A 20,026-nucleotide genomic window follows, 5' to 3' on the forward strand; every position below is an offset into this window, starting at 1 on the left:
TGGTTGTACCATTTTACAATCCCACCAGCAGTGTATGAGAGTTCCAATCTCTCCGCAGCCTCTCCAACATTTATTATTTTGTGTTTTTTGGATTAATGCCAGTCTAGTTGGTGTGAGATGGAATCTCATCGTAGTTTTAATTTGCATTTCTCTAATGGCTAATGATCGGGAGCATTTTCTCATGTATCTGTTGGCTGCCTGAATATCTTCTTTAGTGAAATGTGTGTTCATATCCTTTGCCCACTTCTTGATTGGGTTGTTTGTCTTTTTGTGGTTGAGTTTTGACAGAATCATGTAGATTTTAGAGATCAGGCGCTGGTCGGAGATGTCATAGCTGAAAATTCTTTCCCAGTCTGTAGGTGGTCTTTTTACTCTTTTGGTGAAGTCTTTAGATGAGCATAGGTGTTTGATTTTTAGGAGCTCCCAGTTATCTGGTTTCTCTTCATCATTTTTGGTAATGTTTTGTATTCTGTTTATGCCCTGTATTAGGGCTCCTAGGGTTGTCCCTATCTTTTCTTCCATGATCTTTATCGTTTTAGTCTTTATGTTTAGGTCTTTGATCCACTTGGAGTTAGTTTTTGTGCATGGTGTGAGGTATGGGTCCTGTTTCATTCTTTTGCAAATCGATATCCAGTTATGCCAGCACCATTTGTTAAAAAGACTATCATTTCCCCAATTGACTGACACTGGTCCTTTGTCAAATATCAGCTGCTCATACATGGATGGATTTATATCTGGGTTCTCAATTCTGTTCCATTGGTCTATGTGCCTGTTGTTGTACCAGTACCAGGCTGTTTTGACTACTGTAGCTGTATAATAGGTTCTGAAATCAGGTAGAGTGAGGCCTCCCACTTTCTTCTTCTTTTTCAGTAATGTTTTGCTTATCCGGGGGTTCTTTCCCTTCCATATGAAATTAGTGATTTGTTTCTCTATCCCCTTAAAATATGACATTGGTATTTGGATTGGAAGTGCGTTATATGTATAGATGGCTTTTGGTAGAATAGACATTTTTACTATGTTAAGTCTTCCTATCCAAGAGCAGGGTATGTTTTTCCACTTAAGTATGTCCTTTTGAATTTCTTGTAGCAGAGTTTTATAGTTTTCTTTGTATAGGTCTTTTACATCCTTGGTAAGACTTATTCCTAAGTATTTTATCTTCTTGGGGGCTTCTGTGAATGGTATTGATTTGGTTATTTCCTCTTCGGTGTTCTTTTTGTTGATGTAGAGGAATCCAAGTGATTTTTGTATGTTTATTTTATAACCTGAGACTCTGCCAAACTCTTCTATTAGTTTCAGTAGTTTTCTGGAGGATTCCTTAGGGTTTTCCATGTATACAATCATGTCATCTGCAAACAGTGATAGCTTTACTTCCTCCTTGCCAATCTGGATATCCTTTATTTCTTTGTCTAGCCTAATTGCCCTGGCTAGGACTTCAAGTACGATGTTGAATAAGAGCAGTGATAAAGGGCATCCTTGTCTGGTTCCCGTTCTCAAGGGAAATGCTTTCAGGTTCTCTCCATTTAGAGTGATATTGGCTGTTGGCTTTGCATAGATGCCCTTTATTATGTTGAGGAATTTTCCTTCAATTCCTATTTTGGTAACAGTTTTTATCAAAAATGGGTGTTGAACTTTGTCAAATGCCTTTTCTGCATCTATTGATAAGATCATGTGGTTTTTATCTTTTGTTTTATTTATGTGATGGATTACATTAATGGTTTTTCTGATATTAAACCAGCCTTGCATACCTGGTATAAATCCCACTTGATCAGGGTGAATTATTTTTTTGATGTGTTGTTGGATTCTATTGGTTAGAATTTTGTTGAGGATTTTTGCATCTGTGTTCATGAGGGATATAGGTCTAAAATTTTCTTTTTTTGTAATGTCTTTACCTGGTTTTGGTATCAGGGAGATGGTAGCTTCATAGAATGAGTTGGGTAGTATTCCGTCATTTTCTATGCTTTGGAATACCTTCAGTAGTAGTGGTGTTAAGTCTTCTCTGAAGGTTTGGTAGAACTCTGCAGTGAAGCCGTCTGGGCCAGGACTTTTTTTTGTTGGAAGTTTTTTGATTACCGTTTCAGTCTCTTTTTTTGTTATGGGTCTATTTAGTTGATCTACTTCTGAATGTGTTAGTTTAGGTAGGTAGTATTTTTCCAAGAATTTATCCATTTCTTCTAGGTTTTCAAATTTGTTAGAGTACAATTTTTCATAATAATCTGAAATGATCCTGTTAATTTCATTTGGCTCTGTTGTGATGTGGTCCTTCTCGTTTCTTATTCGGGTTATTTGTTTCCTTTCCTGTTTTTCTTTAGTCAGTCTAGCCAATGGTTTATCAATTTTGTTAATTTTTTCAAAGAACCAGCTTTTGGCTTTAATTCTTTCAATTGTTTTTCTGTTCTCTAATTCATTTAGTTCAGCTCTAATTTTTATTATTTGTTTTCTTCTGGTGCCTGATGGGTTCTTTTGCTGCTCACTTTCTATTTGTTCAAGTTGTAGGGACAGTTCTCTGATTTTGGCTCTTTCTTCTTTTTGTATGTGTGCATTTATCGATATAAATTGGCCTCTGAGCACTGCTTTTGCTGTGTCCCAGAGGTTTTGATAGGAAGTATTTTCATTCTCGTTGCTTTGTAAGAATTTCCTTATTCCCTCCTTGATGTCTTCTATAACCCAGTCTTTTTTCAGGAGGGTATTGTTCAGTTTCCAAGCATTCGAGTTCTTTTCCCTAGTTTTTCTGTTATTGATTTCTAGCTTCATTGCCTTGTGGTCTGAGAAGATGCTTTGTAATATTTCGATGTTTTGGATTCTGGAAAGATTTGTTTTGTGACCTAATACGTGGTCTATTCTAGAGAATGTTCCATGTGCACTAGAAAAAAAAGTATATTTTGCAGCAGTTGGGTGGAGAGTTCTGTATAAGTCTATGAGGTCAAGTTGGTTGATTGTTGTAAGTAGGTCTTCCGTGTCTCTATTGAGCTTCTTACTGGATGTCCTGTCCTTCTCCGAAAGTGGTGTATTGAAGTCTCCTACTATAAATGTGGAGGTGTCTATCTCACTTTTCAATTCTGTTAAAATTTGATTTATGTATCTTGCAGCCCTGTCATTAGGTGCGTAAATATTTAATATGGTTATGTCTTCCTGATCAATTGTCCCTTTTATCATTATATAGTGTCCTTCTTTATCCTTTGTGGCGGACTTAAGTCTAAAGTCTATTTTGTCAGAAATTAATATTGCTACTCCTCTTCTTTTTTGCTTATTATTTGCTTGATATATTTTTTTCCATCCTTTGAGTTTTAGTTTGTTTGTGTCTCTAAGTCTAAGGTGTGTCTCTTGTAGGCAGCATATAGATGGATCGTGTTTCTTTATCCAGTCCGTGACTCTCTGCCTCTTTATTGGTGCATTTAGTCCATTTACATTCAGGGTAATTATAGATAAATAAGTTTTTAGTGCTGTCATTTTGATGCCTTTTCATGTGTGCTGTGGGCCATTTCATTTTTCCACATGCTTTTTTGTGCTGAGACGTTTTTCTTAGTAGATTGTGAGATCCTCATTTTCATAATGTTTAACTTTATGTTTGTTGAGTCGTTACGTTTTTCTTGGCTTTTTTCTTGAGTTATGGAATTGATATTCCTTTTTGTGGTTACCTTATTATCTACCCCTATTTTTCTAAGTAAAAACCTAACTTATATCGTTCTATATCGCCTTGTATCACTCTCCATCTGGCAGTTCAATGCCTCCTATATTTAGTCCCTCTTTTTGATTATTGTGATCGTTTGTTGATTTCCATGATTTCCTGTTATGTGTATTATTTTGTTTATTTATTTATTTTTTAGAATTAATCTTAATTTGTTTGTTTTTGTGCTTTCCCTATTTGAGTTGCGTTGATATCAGGACGTTCTGTTTTGTGACCTTGTATTGTGCTGGTACCTGATATTATTGGTCATCAGGCCAAACAATCTCCTTTAGCATTTCTTGCAGTCTTCGTTTAGTTTTTGCAAATTTTATAAACTTGTGTTTATCTGTAAATATCTTAATTTCTCCTTCATATTTCAGAGAGAGTTTTGCTGGATATATGATCCTTGGTTGGCAGTTTTTCTCCTTCAGTGCTCTGTATATGTCGTCCCATTCCCTTCTTGCCTGCATGGTTTCTGCTGAGTAGTCTGAACTTATTCTTATTGATTCTCCCTTGAAGGAAACCTTTCTTTTCTCCCTGGCTGCTTTTAAAATTTTCTGTTTGTCTTTGGTTTTGGCAAGTTTGATGATAATATGTCTTGGTGTTTTTCTTTTTGGATCAACCTTAAATGGGGTTCGATGAGCATCTTGGATAGATATCCTTTCGTCTTTCATGATGTCAGGGAAGTTTTGTGTCAGGAGTTCTTCAACTATTTTCTCTGTGTTTTCTGTCCCCCCTCCCTGTTCCGGGACTCCAATCACTCGCAAGTTATCCTTCTTGATAGAGTCCCACATGATTCTTAGCGTTTCTTCATTTTTTTAAAATTCTTTTATCTGATTTTTTTCCAGCTTTGTTGGTGTTGATTCCCTGGTCCTCCAGAAGTCCCAGTCTACATTCTAATTGCTCGAGTCTGCTCCTCTGACTTTCTCTTGCGTTGTCTAATTCTGTAATTTTATTGTTAATCTTTTGGATTTCTACATGCTGTCTCTCTATGGATTCTTGCAACTTATTAATTTTTCCACTATGTTCTTGAATAATCTTTTTGAGTTCTTCAACAGTTTTATCAGTGTGTTCCTTGGCTTTTTCTGCAGTTAGCCTAATTTCATTTGTGATATCTTTAAGCATTCTGTAAATTAGTTTTTTATATTCTGTATCTGATAATTCCAGGATTGTATCTTCATTTGGGAAAGATTTTGATTCTTTTGTTTGGGGGGGGGTTGGAGAAGCTGTCATGGTCTGTTTCTTTATGTGGTTTGATATGGACTGCTGTCTCGGAGCCATCACTGGGAAACTAGATTTTCCAGGTAATCAGCTAAAAAAAAATGCAGTCAGATCACTATCTGAATTCTCCCTCTGGCTCAGGGTATTCGGATGTTAATGGAGCCGCCTGGGGGAGGGTGGGGGAGGGATCAGAGAGCTAGGAGTGTAGCACCACAGAATATAGAGCTGATCCCCGCGTTCACGCTCCGCCCCCGTCTGCCAAAATCCCGGCGGGATGGCTCCCTGCCTGGGACGCTACTCTCCCTGCTCCGAGACCAGTCACTTCCTCCAGGGGACTTCTCCCTCCGGTGTGCCGCACCGCTCGCGTGAACTGGGTGGGCGTCTCCCGCACGAATGGCTGGGCCCGCCCCCGGGTCCATTCAGGGGGATATAACTGGACCCCGCGCTCACGCCCTGCCCGCGCGCGCCAGAATCCCAGCGGGACGGCTCCCCGGCTGGGACGTTGCTTGCTCCGCTCTGAGACCAGTCACTTCCTCCCGGGGACTTCTCCCTCCGGTGCGCCGCACCGCTCCCGTGAACTGGGTGGGCGTCTCCCGCGCTAATGGGTGGGCCTGCCCCCGGGGTCTATTCAGAGGAATATAACTGGACCCCGTGCTCACGCCCCGCCCGCGCTCGCCAGAATCCCAGCAGGATGGCTCCCCGGCTGGGACGCTGTTTTCCCCGCTCCGAGACCAGTCATTTCCTCCCGGGGACTTCTCCCTCCGGTACGCCACACCGCTGGCGCGAACTGGGTGGGCATCCCCTGCACGAACGTCTGAGCCCCCCCCCCGGGTCGCTTTAGGGAAATATAGCTGACTCCCACGCTCGCGCCACGCCTGCTTCCCGCCAAACTCCCGGCGGGACGGCTCCTCGGCTGGGATGCTGCTCTCCCTGCTCCAAGATCAGTCACTGCCTCCCGGGTGCTTCTCCCACTGGCTGTGCCGCTACGCCGCCCGCGCCAACCAGCTAGACTCCCTCCCGGGATGGGTTCGGGGGGTGTAGGGCTGGGCCCCTTGTCTGTGCCGTCTGCCCCCCTGGGCTCTGCCCCAGCTCGGGCTCCAAAGGTCACCTGCCTGGTACGCTGGCTCCTAGTTCTGAAAACGATCGCTGTCTGCCCGTATTTGTTCGTTCTCCGTCTCTAAGTCTGTGTTTGTTGTTCAGAGTTCGTACATTGTTATGTATGTGATCGATTCACTTGTTTTTCCGAGTCTTTGTTGCAAGAGGGATCCGCGGTAGCATCCACCTAGTCTGCCATCTTGGCCCCACCTCCTCCATAGGGTTTTTAATGGCTGATTTTTTGGGAGTAGATCACCAAGACTTGAAACCAGGGATATCATTGCTGATGTCAGATGAATCCGGGCTGAAGATGTTTACCTGTGTTTTATTGACTATGCGAAGGCATTCATTGTGTGGGTCATAACAAATTATGGGTAACACTGCGAAGAATGGGAATTCCGGAACACTTACTTATGCTCTTGAGGAGCCTGTACATAGATTGAGGCAGTTGTTGGGACAGAACAAGGGGATACCACATGGTTTAAAGTCAGGAAAGGTGTGTGTCAAGGTTGTATCTTTTCACCATACCTATTCCATCTGTATGCTGAGCAAATAATATGAGAAGCTGGACTAGATGAAGAAGAATGGGGCATTAGGATTGGAGGAAGACTCATTAACAAGCTGCATTATGTAGATGACAGAACCTTGCCTGCAGAAAGTGAAGAGGACTTGAAGCACTTATTGATGAAGATCAAAGATCACAGCCTTCAGTATGGATTATACCTCAACATAAAGAAAACAAAAATCCTCATAACTGGACCAATCAGCCACACCGTGATAAATGGAGAAAAGACTAAGTTGTCAAGGATTTCATTTTACTTGGATCCACAATTAATACTCATGGAAGCAGCAGTTAAGAAATCAAAAGACACATTGCATTGGGTAAATCTGCTGCAAAGGACCTCTTGAAAGTGTTGAAAAGCAAAGATGCCACCTTGAAGAGTAAGGTGCGTCTGACCCAAGCCATGGTATTTTCAATCGTGTCATATGCATGTGAAAGCTGGAAAATGAATAAGTAAGGAAGACCAAAGAAGAACTGACGCCTTTGAATTGTGGTGTTGGCGAAGAATATTGAATATACCATGGACTGTCTTGAAGGAAGTATAACCAGAATGCTCCTTAGTAGCAAGGATGGCGAGACTGCATCTTACATACTTTGGACATGCTGCCAAGAGGGATCAGTCCCTGGAGAAGGACATCATGCTTGGTAAAGTAGAAGAGTCAGCAGGAAAGAGGAAGACCCTCAACGAGAAGATGGACTGACACAGTGGCTACAACAACTGGCTCAAGCATAACAATGACTTTGAGGATGGTGCAGGACCGGGCAGTGTTTTGTTCTGTGGTACATAAAGTCGCTATGAGTCAGAACCTACTCAATGGCACCTAACAACAACAGATCACCAGGCCTTTCTTCTGAGGCAGCTCTGGGTAGACTTAAAACTCTACCTTTCAGTTAGCAGCCAACTCCACTAACTATTTGCACCACCCAGGGATTCCATATTCATCTTAAGTATTATAAATTTAGGTATAAAGTATAATAATACTGCTCACTACAGCCTTCCATGACCCAGCTAACAAGAAGTTAGGTTCCTGATGGCATCAAAGGACTCACAAAAATAGAAGCTGGAACCCCAGTGGCCCAGGCATGAGCAGTGTCAGTAGAAGGTAGGCAGGGCTGGCTTGCCTATTCCCAGATTTCACTCTCTGGCAGGCTTATGTCTATTTTTTGGCTGCAAAGGAAATGTTTACTTCTACCTCTATGAACAGACAATTTTCCATAGTTCTGGGGTTTTAAAAACATCAGCAATGATAAAGGCTTAGGAAGAGCTCTTTTTTTTTGCTACTATTATGAGTTTTTTTAATAAAAATGTTGATACACGAAAGACAAGCAATGCATGGAAAATATGCATTTCAGGTCCAAGAGCAGCTTATTCCAGCAAAATTTCCTCAGCTCTCTCCCTAATGGTTTAAACATCGATTTTCACTCATTTCTGCAGAACTACATTCACAGGAGGAGTGAGTAGGAAGAACAGTAGCCTGTATAGCGGGAAGCCACTTTCTTTCCTTCCCTGGTAAGTTGTATGACACCTTTTCTTTTTACATGCAGAGGAAGAGGATTCTAAGTGTTAAACTAAATTCCCCTTTTTTAGAAAACATTCAAGTTGTATCCTCTTATTAGACTTTTCAGTTTCAGACCCTAAAACTACTAAAAATTTTTGGGTTAAGCAGCCAGGTTTAACATGTTATTGTGTCAGGGTACCACAGTGTCCTACTTGGCTAAATAATTTTAAACAATATTTTCTCTTGGGGGATAGATACAAAGTTCTATTGCCATGCCACAAAACCACCAATTGACTTGGAGCATTATTAGCAATAGCTTTATACTTTCATTCTACACTGTTCATACAAAACGTACCTAAAAGTCTAAAAACAAACCACCCCTGCTCCCAATTCATTTTCATTTCTACCATTTGGAAAAGTTGTGTTTATTGTATTTTCTGCTCCCTAATGGACACAAAATTAGCCTAAGAGTTTGGGCCCAACTTCTTTGAGTCTTGGTGATATCATGCTCTCAGTAAGCTTCCAGAAACTGGTCATCCCACCACTTGTATTTGTTCTGTTTTTCCCTTTCAAACAGATGAACTAGCAAGAGGTGGGTCTATGGTAAATATCTCAAAAGGTTATGGCATTAACGTCTCTATAGCTGCTTTCCAATAGGACTTGATTCTTTGAATACTTTGGTTAGAATCCTACAGGAGTCAGAGTTAAGGCTAGATGTTATAAGAAGTCCCCTTCAAATCTTCTAATTCTCAATTTTTGAAACAATAATAGAATTGTTTTAGAAATTGAGTGAAGTTGCTAATTGGATACTCAGTCCAGGGCATTATTTTAAAAAGTGAGAAAAAATAAGAATATAATCATCACCCAGAAGACGAAAATACAGGAGTGGAATATAGAATTAAAATTGAAGATTTTAGTTTTCCTTTCAAATAAATAATAAGAAATGTCAGAAATATGTCTATCTGGTTTTTCATTTCCATGTCTGGACAACAGAATTCATGACTGCAGTTGGAAAAGGACCCTCACAAGCCATTTCATGCCCCTTTGTGTGTCTATTGATAAGTCTTTATCACTTAGCTAGTGGAGGACCATCTTAAGAAAGAAAGGCCCTTAATATGGCTTCATTTTTATCTAGAAAAAAAAAATTAAGACTATTTTCATAAATCCACATTTTCGAGGCAGAATGGTCTACTCTGATCACCCTAGTTAGAATACTAACAGCTTCCCATTCCTTGTTCTAGCCCTCAGATTCCTCTTACTCTGTTCCATGTTTCCTTTTTTCATAGGGTTTATCATGTTCTAACATATTACAGTTTACTTACTTATCAGTTTATTGTTTATACCTCCAAAAGAATGGAGATTATTGTTTTGTTTGCTGGCATACATCAATTACCTAGAACAGTGGCTGGCACAAAGTACATACTTCATAGTTTTCAAATAAATGAATGAATGAGGATGCTTTCTGAAAGGCAGCGTTTTAGGGGATGACTTTAATCATGGTTTGGAAGCCTAATTAGCTATAACTATCCAAGGATGAAAAGTCTTCTGGTGGTGGTAACAGTTAACGTACTTGGTTATTAACCAAAAGGTTTGAAGTTTGAATCCACCTAGAGGTGACTAGCAGGAAAAGTGCCTACATCTGAAAAAATCAGCCATTAAAGGACCTATGGAGCACTGGTCTACTCTAACACACATGGGGTTGTCAGGAGTTGAAATCGACTCAATGGCAACTGGGTGGCTGGTTGGTTAACCATGGATGGCAAACAATGGAGGGAAGGTGCCCAAGTTATGCAGGCTACTGGTGTTTCACCTGTGTTGTTGGACTTTTTTGGGGTCTCTATTAGGCTGACGTGGCTATTCTGTGTGTGAACTGGCTGGAGAGCACAGAGAGGCCTGGAGATGCCTGACGTACCCAGCTCCTCTTGCTATCTTACAAAGCTCTCACCCAGCCTGGACACACGACTGGGAGAGCACAGCCACAGTGAGGCAAAGTCAGGGACCAGGAGTGCTCTCCTCTCAGAGTCCAGGGGCTGAAGTGATGACACATCAGAATCTGATGGCCAGTATCCCTACTCTTCCACTCACATACATTCTGCTAAGGACAAAGAAAAGAAATCCTTAATTGGCTCATAAATGCAATAATAACTATTTTTCATATAAATGAAAATTCTACAATGAAAAAAACAGCAAAAAAGTAAAAGAGCAAAGGATTTTTTTTTTCTCAAAAGGATAAGGTAAAATGAGATAAAGAACAGTTAGTTAAGTAAAAGAAGTAAAATTTTGTTTTGTTGCTATGAGTCAGAATTGAATCGATGGCAGTGTTTTTTTTTTTTTTATATATATATACAAGGTAAAAGCTCTTCTAGAGAGTGAAAAGGCAGTGGCAGGAGGAGATGGAACTACACTTGGAAGATGAAATAAAAATACAAGGAGGAAGTCAAAGGAACCACATTCTGAATATTATTCAGTCATAAAAAGGAATGAGGCACTGATACATGCTACAACATGAGGAACCTTGAAAGCACTATGCTGAGGGAAAGAAGCCAGTCACAAAAGGCCACATATTGTATTATTTCATTTATATGAAATGTCCAGAACAGGCAAATTCACAGAGGCAGAAAACAGATTTGTGGTTGCCGGGGGTGGGGGTAAAGGGAATGGGTAAGACTATTAGTGGGTACACGGTTTCTGTTTGGGGTGATGAAAAGTTCTGGAACTAGACAGTGGTGATGGCTGCATAATATCTCAGGTGTACTTAATGCCACTGAACTGTACGCTTCAAAATGGTTAAAATGGTAAATTTTATGTTATGTTACATGTCTTTTACTACAATTGTTTTAAAAGCATCCCATTCCCCTGCAATTTTTCTGATTCCAAGTCTGGGACTTGAGAAAAATAACCTGTGCATTATATTACATATGGCATGTCACACCCTGCATATACCTATATCCATAGAATGTAACTAATATTCTATTACTTCAATATAAACACATAATGTATTCTGCATGTACTATTTACCAGTTTAATCCCTGACTCTGCTCCTGGAATGTTGCTTCCATGTGGACAAGGACCGTGTGTGTTTTGCCCTCAAAACTGTGTCTGACACAAGGTAGGTGCTCAGTAAATATTTGTTAAGTGAATGAATAAGTGAATAAGAGATAAAGGGAAGAGCCAATGGTACTGTTTTTATTTCTGTAAAACGTGTCATGCTACTCAAGACAGTTCATCTTTACAGAGCATGCCTCTTCACCGTGGTTCAATAACTACAACCAGACAATGACAACTCTCCAAGTCATGGGAATCCAGGGGTGGACCACTCTTCCCTTAGCTGTAGCCAGATTCTGATGAGAACAGAATTCGGGGTTCACTCAGCCTTGCTTAGAGCCAGGCATGCTAGCCCTGTTGTCAACATGGTCTCAGCTGCTTTGATCAGGATTAAGTTGGTAAATGGGTATGAAGGGAGACTGCCAGCCCCTTCTCCATTTTAATTCAAGTACTAGGCACATGAGTTCCATAGCTAAATACTGATCACATGAGTTGGCTTCATCCTAAACCACAGTCAGGGGTAAAGTCAGGACATAGAGCTATTGCCATAAGTTTCAGACTAAGTCCAACAAAAGAAAATTTGGACCAGTTTAGTACATTGGATTAAGCCCATAAACTGTGAAAGCTTTGCAGAGCTTATTATAGAAAGGGAATAACATGCCTAACAATTAGGGAGGCTTCTACTTATACCACCATATACTGACACAAGATTCTAAATTACATATTTCATTACTTACAAAATTGTCTGGATTCTGTGCAAAAAGACAGTATACTTAAGTGGAATACTTTATAAAGCATTAGGTTTTCTAAAAACACATTTAAAAAAAAATTAAATTCTTTGCCAAGTAATGACCAACAAAATTAGAGCTGCAGTTAGAGTGATTATGTAACTCTTGAGTTGCAGAAATCAATATTAAAAAGGGTGCAGAATTAAAGAAAAATTAATAAGTACAAGAAACAAAATAAACATGAATCTATTTATATTTGGTATATTCTTCTGGAATAATAGTTTTGAGTACTAACTCGAGGTGACTTACTTTTTTTCTGAACACCGCGTGGTACAACCATCAGCAGTTATAACTTGGACTACTATTCAGTGAAGGAACCCTTCGAAATTCATGATTTAAAGCCAACTGAAAAAGCAAACCTGCATCTTTCTGGAATTCAGGGATTCTGCAAATCTGTTTCACAAGTGCCTCAGATGAGCTAGCATCCTATGCCTGACCTGGGGAACGCTGTAATCGCTCCAGAAGAATGTGTACCTTCATACAATGTCTTCTCTCAGAGCTCTAAGTATTAGATTAACATAAAACACAAACCACTGAAACATGGACTCCCTTTAAATATCTCATAGTTGAAACTGTTAGGCTGTTTTCCTCCATTTTCCACTCTTGATCTCTTCCACTCCCTTCAATCTGTTTGCTCAAACAAACCCCACCCTCCATGATCTCCCTTTCTTGAAGTCAAATCTGGCATTGGTGTTTTCTCTGCTTAGCAGGAAAGCAATTTTAACAATATTCTGCTTTTGATAAGATCAAATATAATTAGCTTCAAATGAATCTGGTTGTTGTCCTCAGCTTGGTTCTACTGTGATACTAACAAGGAAAGAAGCCACAGCTTTTCGCACTGTTTTGTAGAGTAAAGAACTTGGGTGCTATCCTAGGCCCAGACAGAGCCTTTACAATTTCCCTGAAAATACACAGAGGTGTAAATACGAAGTTGCCAGTACCGCTAATTTAAAGTCTTACAACTTAATTAGTTTTTATGGGGATAATAAATACTGATAAGTCAGAAAATACAGTGGTTTACAGCTGAGGATATGAGACATAACTAGAAATTCTCTGCTGACAAAGGTGCAGAGAAATCAAACAAGAAATCTCAGGCTACATCAGGGAGGTCTCCAAATCTTTCCTATAGGCCTCCCACATGCACCTAAAATTGTCATCCCTGCAAATTTAAACTCATTAATTCCATACCAATAGTGGAACCATCTGTGAGTATTTTCACTATCACAATCTTGGGTTATGCTATTTGTAAATCCCAATAACCTCTGAGGTATGTTTTCAGGTATGAGTCATCTTGATCCATACATGCTTTGCAGACTTAAATTACAAAAATTTCCTAGTGCCTTAGAGTGTTTGCTTGTTTAAATAGAAAGTCACCTCCTTTTTGCTTTATACAATCACTATATGATTTTTATTGTTTATCTTACCTTCACATGTGGTGCCATCTGCAGAGATGGAGAACCCCTGCTCACAGACACACTGAAAAGAGCCATCTGTGTTTAGACACTCCCCATAAGGACCACAGAGCTCCGGTTGTTCACATTCATTCATATCTGGAATTTAAAAGAAAGTTAACAATGCTTGAAAAAAAATCTGTTTTGTTTTCGTACGATATCAGACATACAGTTGTAGTTGCTGTTAGTTGTCCTCAGGTAGACTTCAACTCACAGCAATCTTATGTATAACAGAATGAAACACGTTCTGGTCCTGTAGGTTGCTATGAGTTGGAATCAACATTGATATGGTGAAAAACTTATTATAAGATGGTTAGAGACTTATTTTGTAGAACAACAACACCATCTGTCCATATACAGACTACAAGTTTGTATTGTCTTAACACAGAAACTATTTCGGTTGAATTATATGAAACGGCCACTGTTCAACCATTTTCAAGCTATAAAAATAGCAGTTTCATAGGCTGAGTGCAAAACTACTCTTATTTTAGACATACTGGAGAACCTGAAAACCACTCTAATAGAAAAAACAACTTCTCTGTAAAATATTCTTCATCAGAGAGATGGCTGTGCCCTCCTCTGTCTACTGTGTCTTGCCCATGACTATGTATTTATAAGATATAAGCCTCTTAGGGGCAAAGCTGGACATGTGTTATTTACAGTGTTTGGCTCATAAACAGCATTTCACAAATGTATGCTGAATACATAAAGGTAAAAAACTCCAATCTATATTTCATCAAAAATGCATAAAGAAATAAAATACATGAAAATGAAGGCCTTTCTGACTAGTTCTCATTACTTGCATGGCTTTGTGACAACAAAATTAGTGAGTGAGGGTAAAGGGCTTAGCACAGTGCCTAACACAAAACAAAGATTCCAAAAGTGGTAGCTAGTATTATTCTGACTCATGAGAAGATCATGCTGTATTTAAACACGTGTTGACCATTTAACGCTCTGCTTGTTCTCAATGGGAATGACTGTGTTCCCCGTGGAGCCGACTGGTACTGCCAACAGTTAAGGTGCTTGGCTGTTAACCAAAAGGTTGACGGTTCAGATCCATCCAGAGGTACCTTGGAAGAAAGGTCTGGTGATCTACTTCTGAAAGATCACAGCCAGAGAAAACTCTATGGAGCACAGTTCTACGCAGAAATACATGGGATCTCCTGAGTCAGAGTCAACTCAGCATCAACTGCTTTATGCCTGTCATGGCCAGGGTGATGAGGCACTCCTAAATATTTATCATGCATGAAGTGCTTGGTGTAAGAGAAATGTTCTTTTCAAGTTAGTCCTAATAACGTTGGTTAAAAAAAAAACAAAACACTAAACCCGTTGCCATCAAGTCGACTCCAGAAGGCGGCAATGTATGGAATCCTTAGGGATGGCTCACCCAGTCACACAGGCACTGACATATAAATTGCCTATTTCCACCGTGTTTTAATTGCTGGTTTGCTCATCTATGTCCTTCATTACACTGAATGATCTCTGAGAAGAACTGCATACAAACATGTATTTTTTATATTTTTAGTATGCTTTAAGTGAAAGTTTACAAATGAAGTCAGTCTCTCATATAAAAATTTATATACACCTTGGTATATACTCCTAATTGCTCTACCCCTAATGAGACAGCACATTTCTTCCCTCCACTCTCTGTTTTTGTGTACATTCGGCCAGCTTCTGACCTCCTCTGCCCTATCATCTCCCCTCCAGACAGGAGATGCCAACATATTCTCACGTGTCTACTTGATCAAAGAAGTACATTTTTCACCAGTATCATTTTCAGTGCAGTCCAATCCCTGTCTGAAGAGTTAAGTTTGGGAATGGATCCTGTCTTGGGTCAATAGAAGGTCTGGAGACCATGACTTCTGGGGTCCTTCTAGTCTAAGTCAGACCATTAAGTCTGTTCTTTTTACAAAAATCTGGGGTCTGCATCCCACTGCTCTCCTCCTCCCTCAGGGGTCCTCTGCTGCGTTCCCTATCAGGGCACTCATTGGTTGTAGCCGGGCACCATCTAGTTCTTCTAGTCTCAGGCTGATGTAGCCTCTGGTTTATGTGGTCCTTTCTGTCTCTTGGACTCATAATTACCTTGTGTCTTTGGTATTCTTCATTCTTCTTTGCTCCAGAAGGGTTGAGACCCATTGATGCATCTTAGATGGCCACTCGCTAGTGTTAAAGACCCCAGAAGTCACTATCCAAAGTGAGATGCAGAATGTTTTCTTAATGGATTTTATTATGCCAATTGACTTAGATGTCCCTTGAAACCATGGTCTCCAAACCCCACCCCTGCTACACTGGGCTTCAAAATGTTCAGTTTATTCAGGAAACTTCATTGCTTTTTGGTTTAGTCCAGTTGTGCTGACCTCTCCCGTATTGTGTGTTGTCTTTCCCTTCACCTAAAATAGTTCTTATTTTTTTTACTATGTAATTAGTGAAGACCCCTCTCCCTCTCCCCTCTCCTAACCATCAAAGAATATTTTCTTCTCTGTTGAAACTATTTCTCGAGTTCTTATAATAGTGGACTTATACAATATTTGTCTTTTTGCAACTGACTAATTTCAATCAGCATAATCCCTTCCAGATTCCTCCATGTTATGAAACGTTTCACAGATTCATCATTGTTCTTTATCGATGCACAGTATTCCATTGTGTGAATATACCATAATTTTTTACCCATTCATCTGTTGATGGGCACCTTGGTTGCTTCTATCTTTTTGCTATTGTAAAAAGTGCTTCAACGAACAGGGGTATGCATGTATCTGTTCCTGTAAAGGCTCTTATTTCTCTAGGATATATTCCAATGAGTAGGACTGCTGGATCATATGGTAGTTCTATTTCTAGCTTTTTAAGGAAGCACCAAATCAATTTCCAAAGTGGCTGTACCATTTTACATTCCCACCAGCAGTGTATAAGTGTTCCAGTCTCTCCACAGCCTCTCCAACATTTATTATTTTGTGTTTTTTGGGTTAATGCCAGCCTTGTTGGAGTGACATGGAATCTCGATGTAGTTTTGATTTCCATTTCTTTAAAGGCTAATGATCTGTTAGCTATTTGAATGTCTTCTTTAGTGACATGTCTGTTCATATCTTTTGCCCGTTTTTTTTATTGGGTCATTTGTCTATTTGTAGTTGAGTTATTGCAGTATCATATAGATTTTAGAGATCAGACACTGATTGGAAATGTCATAGCTGAAAACTTTTTCCCAATCCGTAGGTAATCTTTTAACTCTTTTGGTGAAGTCTTTAGATGAGCATACCCAGTGCCATCGAGTCAATTCTGACATATAGCGACCCTATAGGACAGAGTAGAACTGCCCCATAGACTTTCCAAGGAGCGTCTAGCAGATTTGAACTGCTGACCCTTTGGTTAGCACCCACAGCACTTAAGCACTATGCCACCAGGGTTTCCTTGGATAAGCATAGGTGATTGATTTTTAACAGCTCCCTGCCTTGTTAGTAATGTTTTATATACTGTTTATGTCATGTATTAGGGCTCCTAGAGTTGTTCTTATTTTTTTCTTCCATGATCTTTATCGTTTTAGATTTTATATTTAGGTCTTTGATCCATTTTTGAGTTAGTTTTTGTGCATGGTGTGAGGTATGGGTCTTGTTTCATTTTTTTCTCTAGATGGATATCCAGTTATGCCAGCACCATTTGTTAAAAAGACTGTCTTTTCCCCATTCAACTGACTTTGGGCCTTTGGCAAAAATCAGCTGCTCATATGTGCATGGATTTATGTCTGGCTTCTCAATTCTGTTCCATTGGGCTACGTATCTGCTGTTGTACCAGTATCAAGCTGTTCTGACTACTGTGGCAGTATAACAGTTCTAAAATCAGGTAGAGCGAGGCCTCTCATTTTCTTCTTCTTTTTCAGTAATGCTTTACTTATCCGGAGCCTCTTTCCCTTCAATATGAAGTTGGTGATTTGTCTCTCCACCTCATTAAAAAATGTCGTTGGAATTTGGATCGGAATTGCATTGTATCTATAAATTGCTTTTGGTAGAACAAACATTTTTAAAATGTTAAGTCTTCCTATTCATGAGCAAGGTATGTTTTTCACTTACGTAGGTCTCTTTTCGTTTCTTGCAGTAGCGTCTTGTAGTTTTCTTTGTACAGGTCTTTTACATGTCTGCTAAGATTTATTCCTAAGTATTTTATCTTCTTGGGGGCTACTGTAAATGGTATTGATTTGGTGATTTCCTCCTCGATGCTCTTTTTGTTGATGTAGAGGAATCCAACTGATTTATGTATGTTTATCTTGTATCCTGATACTCTGCTAAACTCTTCTATTAGTTTCAGTAGTTTTCCTGAGGATTCTTTAGGGTTTTCTGTGTATAAGATCATGTCATCTGCAAACAGAGATACTTTGACTTCTTCCTTACCAATCTGGATGCCTTTATTTCTTTATCTAGCCTAACTGCTCTGGCTAGGATCTCCAGTACTACATTGAATAAGAGTGGTGATAAACGGCATCCTTGTCTGGGATCTCAAGGGGAATGCTTTCAGGCTCTCTCCATTTAGGATGATGTTGGCTGTTGGCTTTGCATTAACACCCTTTATTATGTTGAAGAATTTTCCTTCTATTCCTATTTTGATGAGAGTTTTTATCATGAATGGGTGTTGAACTTTGTCAAATGCCTTTTTGGCATCAATTGATGAAATCATGTAATTCTTTTGTTTTATTTATATGATGGATTACATCGTTTTTCTAACGTTGAACCATCCCTGCATAGCCGGTACGAATCCCTCGTGGTCGTGGTGAATTATTTTTTTGATATGTTGTTGAATTCTACTGGCTAGAATTTTATTGAGGATTTTGACATTTGTATACATGAGGGGTACAGGTGTGTAATTTTCTTTTTTTGTGGTGTCTTTAAATGGTTTTGGTATCAGGGATATGCTGGCTTCATAGAATGAGTTTGGTAGTATTCCATCATTTTCTATGCTGTGAAACACCTTTACTAGTAGTGCTGTTAACTCTTCTCTGAAGGTTTGGTAGAACTCTGCAGTAAAGCCTTCCGGGCCAGGGCTTTTGTTTGTTGGGAGTTTTCTGACTACCTTTTCAATGTCTTCTTTTGTTGTGGGTCTATTTACTTGTTCTACCTCTGTTTGTGTTAGTTTAGGTAGGTAGTGTGTTTCTAGGAATTCATCCATTTCTTCTAGGTTTTCAAATTTGTTAGAGTGCAATTTTTCATAGTAATCTGATATGATTCTTTTAATTTCAGTTGGGGCTGTTGTAATATCGTCCATCTCATTTCTTATTCAGGTTATTTGCTTCCTCTCCTGTTTTTCTTTTGTCAGTTTGGCCAACAGTTTATCAATTTTGTTCACTTTTTAAAGAACCAGCTTTTGGACTTGTTAATTCTTCCAACTGTTTCTCTGTTTTCTCTTTCATTTAGTTCAGCTCTGATTTTTATTATTTGTTTTCTTCTGGTGCCTGAGGGTGTCTTTTGTTGCTCTCCATTTGTTCAAGTTGTAGGGATAATTCTTTGATTTTGGCCCTTTCTTCTTTTTGGATGTGTGCGTTTATTGATATAAATTGACTGCTGAGTGCTGCTTTCACTGTGCCCCAAAGGTTCTGATAGGAAGTGTCTTCATTCTCATCAGATTCTATGAATTTCTTTATTCCCTCCTTAATGTCTTCTATAACCCAATCTTTTTTGAGCAGGGTATTGTTCAGTTTCCATTTGTTTGATTTCTTTTCCCTGCTTTTTCTGTTATTGATTTCTACTTTTATGGCCTTATGGTCAGAGAAGATGCTTTGTAATATTTCAATGTTTTGGATTCTGCTAAGGCTTGCTTTATGACCTAATATGTGGTCTATTCTACAGAATGTTCCATGTGTGTTGGAAAGGAAAGTATACTTGTCTGCTGTTGCATGGATTGTTCCGTACATGTCTATGAGGTCAAGTTGGTTTTCTGTAGCATTTACATCTTCCGTGTCCTTAATGAGCTTCTTTCTGGATGTCTCATCCTTCACCGAAAGTGGTGTGTTAATGTCTCCTTCTATTATTGTGGAGCTGTCTATCTCAGTTTTCAATGCTGTTAGAGCTTGTTTCATGAATTTTGCAGCTCACTGGGTGCATAAATATTTAATATGGTTATATCCTCTTGGTATATTGTCCCTTTAATCATTATATAGTGTCCTTCCTTATCTTTTGTGGTGGATGTAACTTTAAAGTCTATTTTGTCAGAAATTAATATTGCCACTCCTGCTCTTGATTGTTGTTTGCTTTATATATATATATTTTTCCATCCTTTGAGTTTTAGTTTGTTTGTGTCTCAAAATCTAAGGTGTGTCTCCTGTAGGCAGCATATAGACAGACCTTTTTTCTAAATCCATTATGCCACTGTCTTTTTATTGGTGCATTTAGTGCATTTACATTCAGCGTAATTAGGGACAGGTGTTTATTTAGTGCTGTCATTTTGATGCCTTTTTTTGTGTTTTGTTGACAGTTTCTTTTTCCCACTTATTTTTTTGTGCTGAGTAGTTTATCTTTTTATACTGTCTTTTCCCCTTATTCATTGTAATTAATTTTGTTTCTTCTGAGTTTCTATTTTTTTCTTGTATTTTATTTTGATGAGTAGGATTCTTACTCTCCTTTGTGGCTACCTTAACATTTACCCCTATTTTTCTAAGTTTAAACCTAAACTTTATTTCTTCATATCACCTTGCCTTCCTCTCCATATGAAAGATCTATGACTAC

General features: G+C 39.1%; 1 protein-coding gene across 9 annotated transcripts in view; it reads right to left on the reverse strand.

The window, feature by feature from the left end:
* Positions 1-20,026, reverse strand: part of LTBP1 (latent transforming growth factor beta binding protein 1) — a 737,180-nt gene that overhangs the window by 92,420 nt on the left and 624,734 nt on the right. For all 9 annotated transcript variants that reach the window (XM_064277221.1, XM_064277224.1, XM_064277220.1 and 6 more), the window contains one exon: positions 13,299-13,424. In XM_064277221.1, the coding sequence (XP_064133291.1) occupies positions 13,299-13,424 (126 nt within the window). The remainder of the gene's footprint in view (positions 1-13,298; positions 13,425-20,026) is intronic.

The sequence above is a fragment of the Loxodonta africana genome, chromosome 26, assembly GCF_030014295.1.
Source record: "Loxodonta africana isolate mLoxAfr1 chromosome 26, mLoxAfr1.hap2, whole genome shotgun sequence".
Lineage (NCBI taxonomy): Eukaryota > Metazoa > Chordata > Mammalia > Proboscidea > Elephantidae > Loxodonta > Loxodonta africana.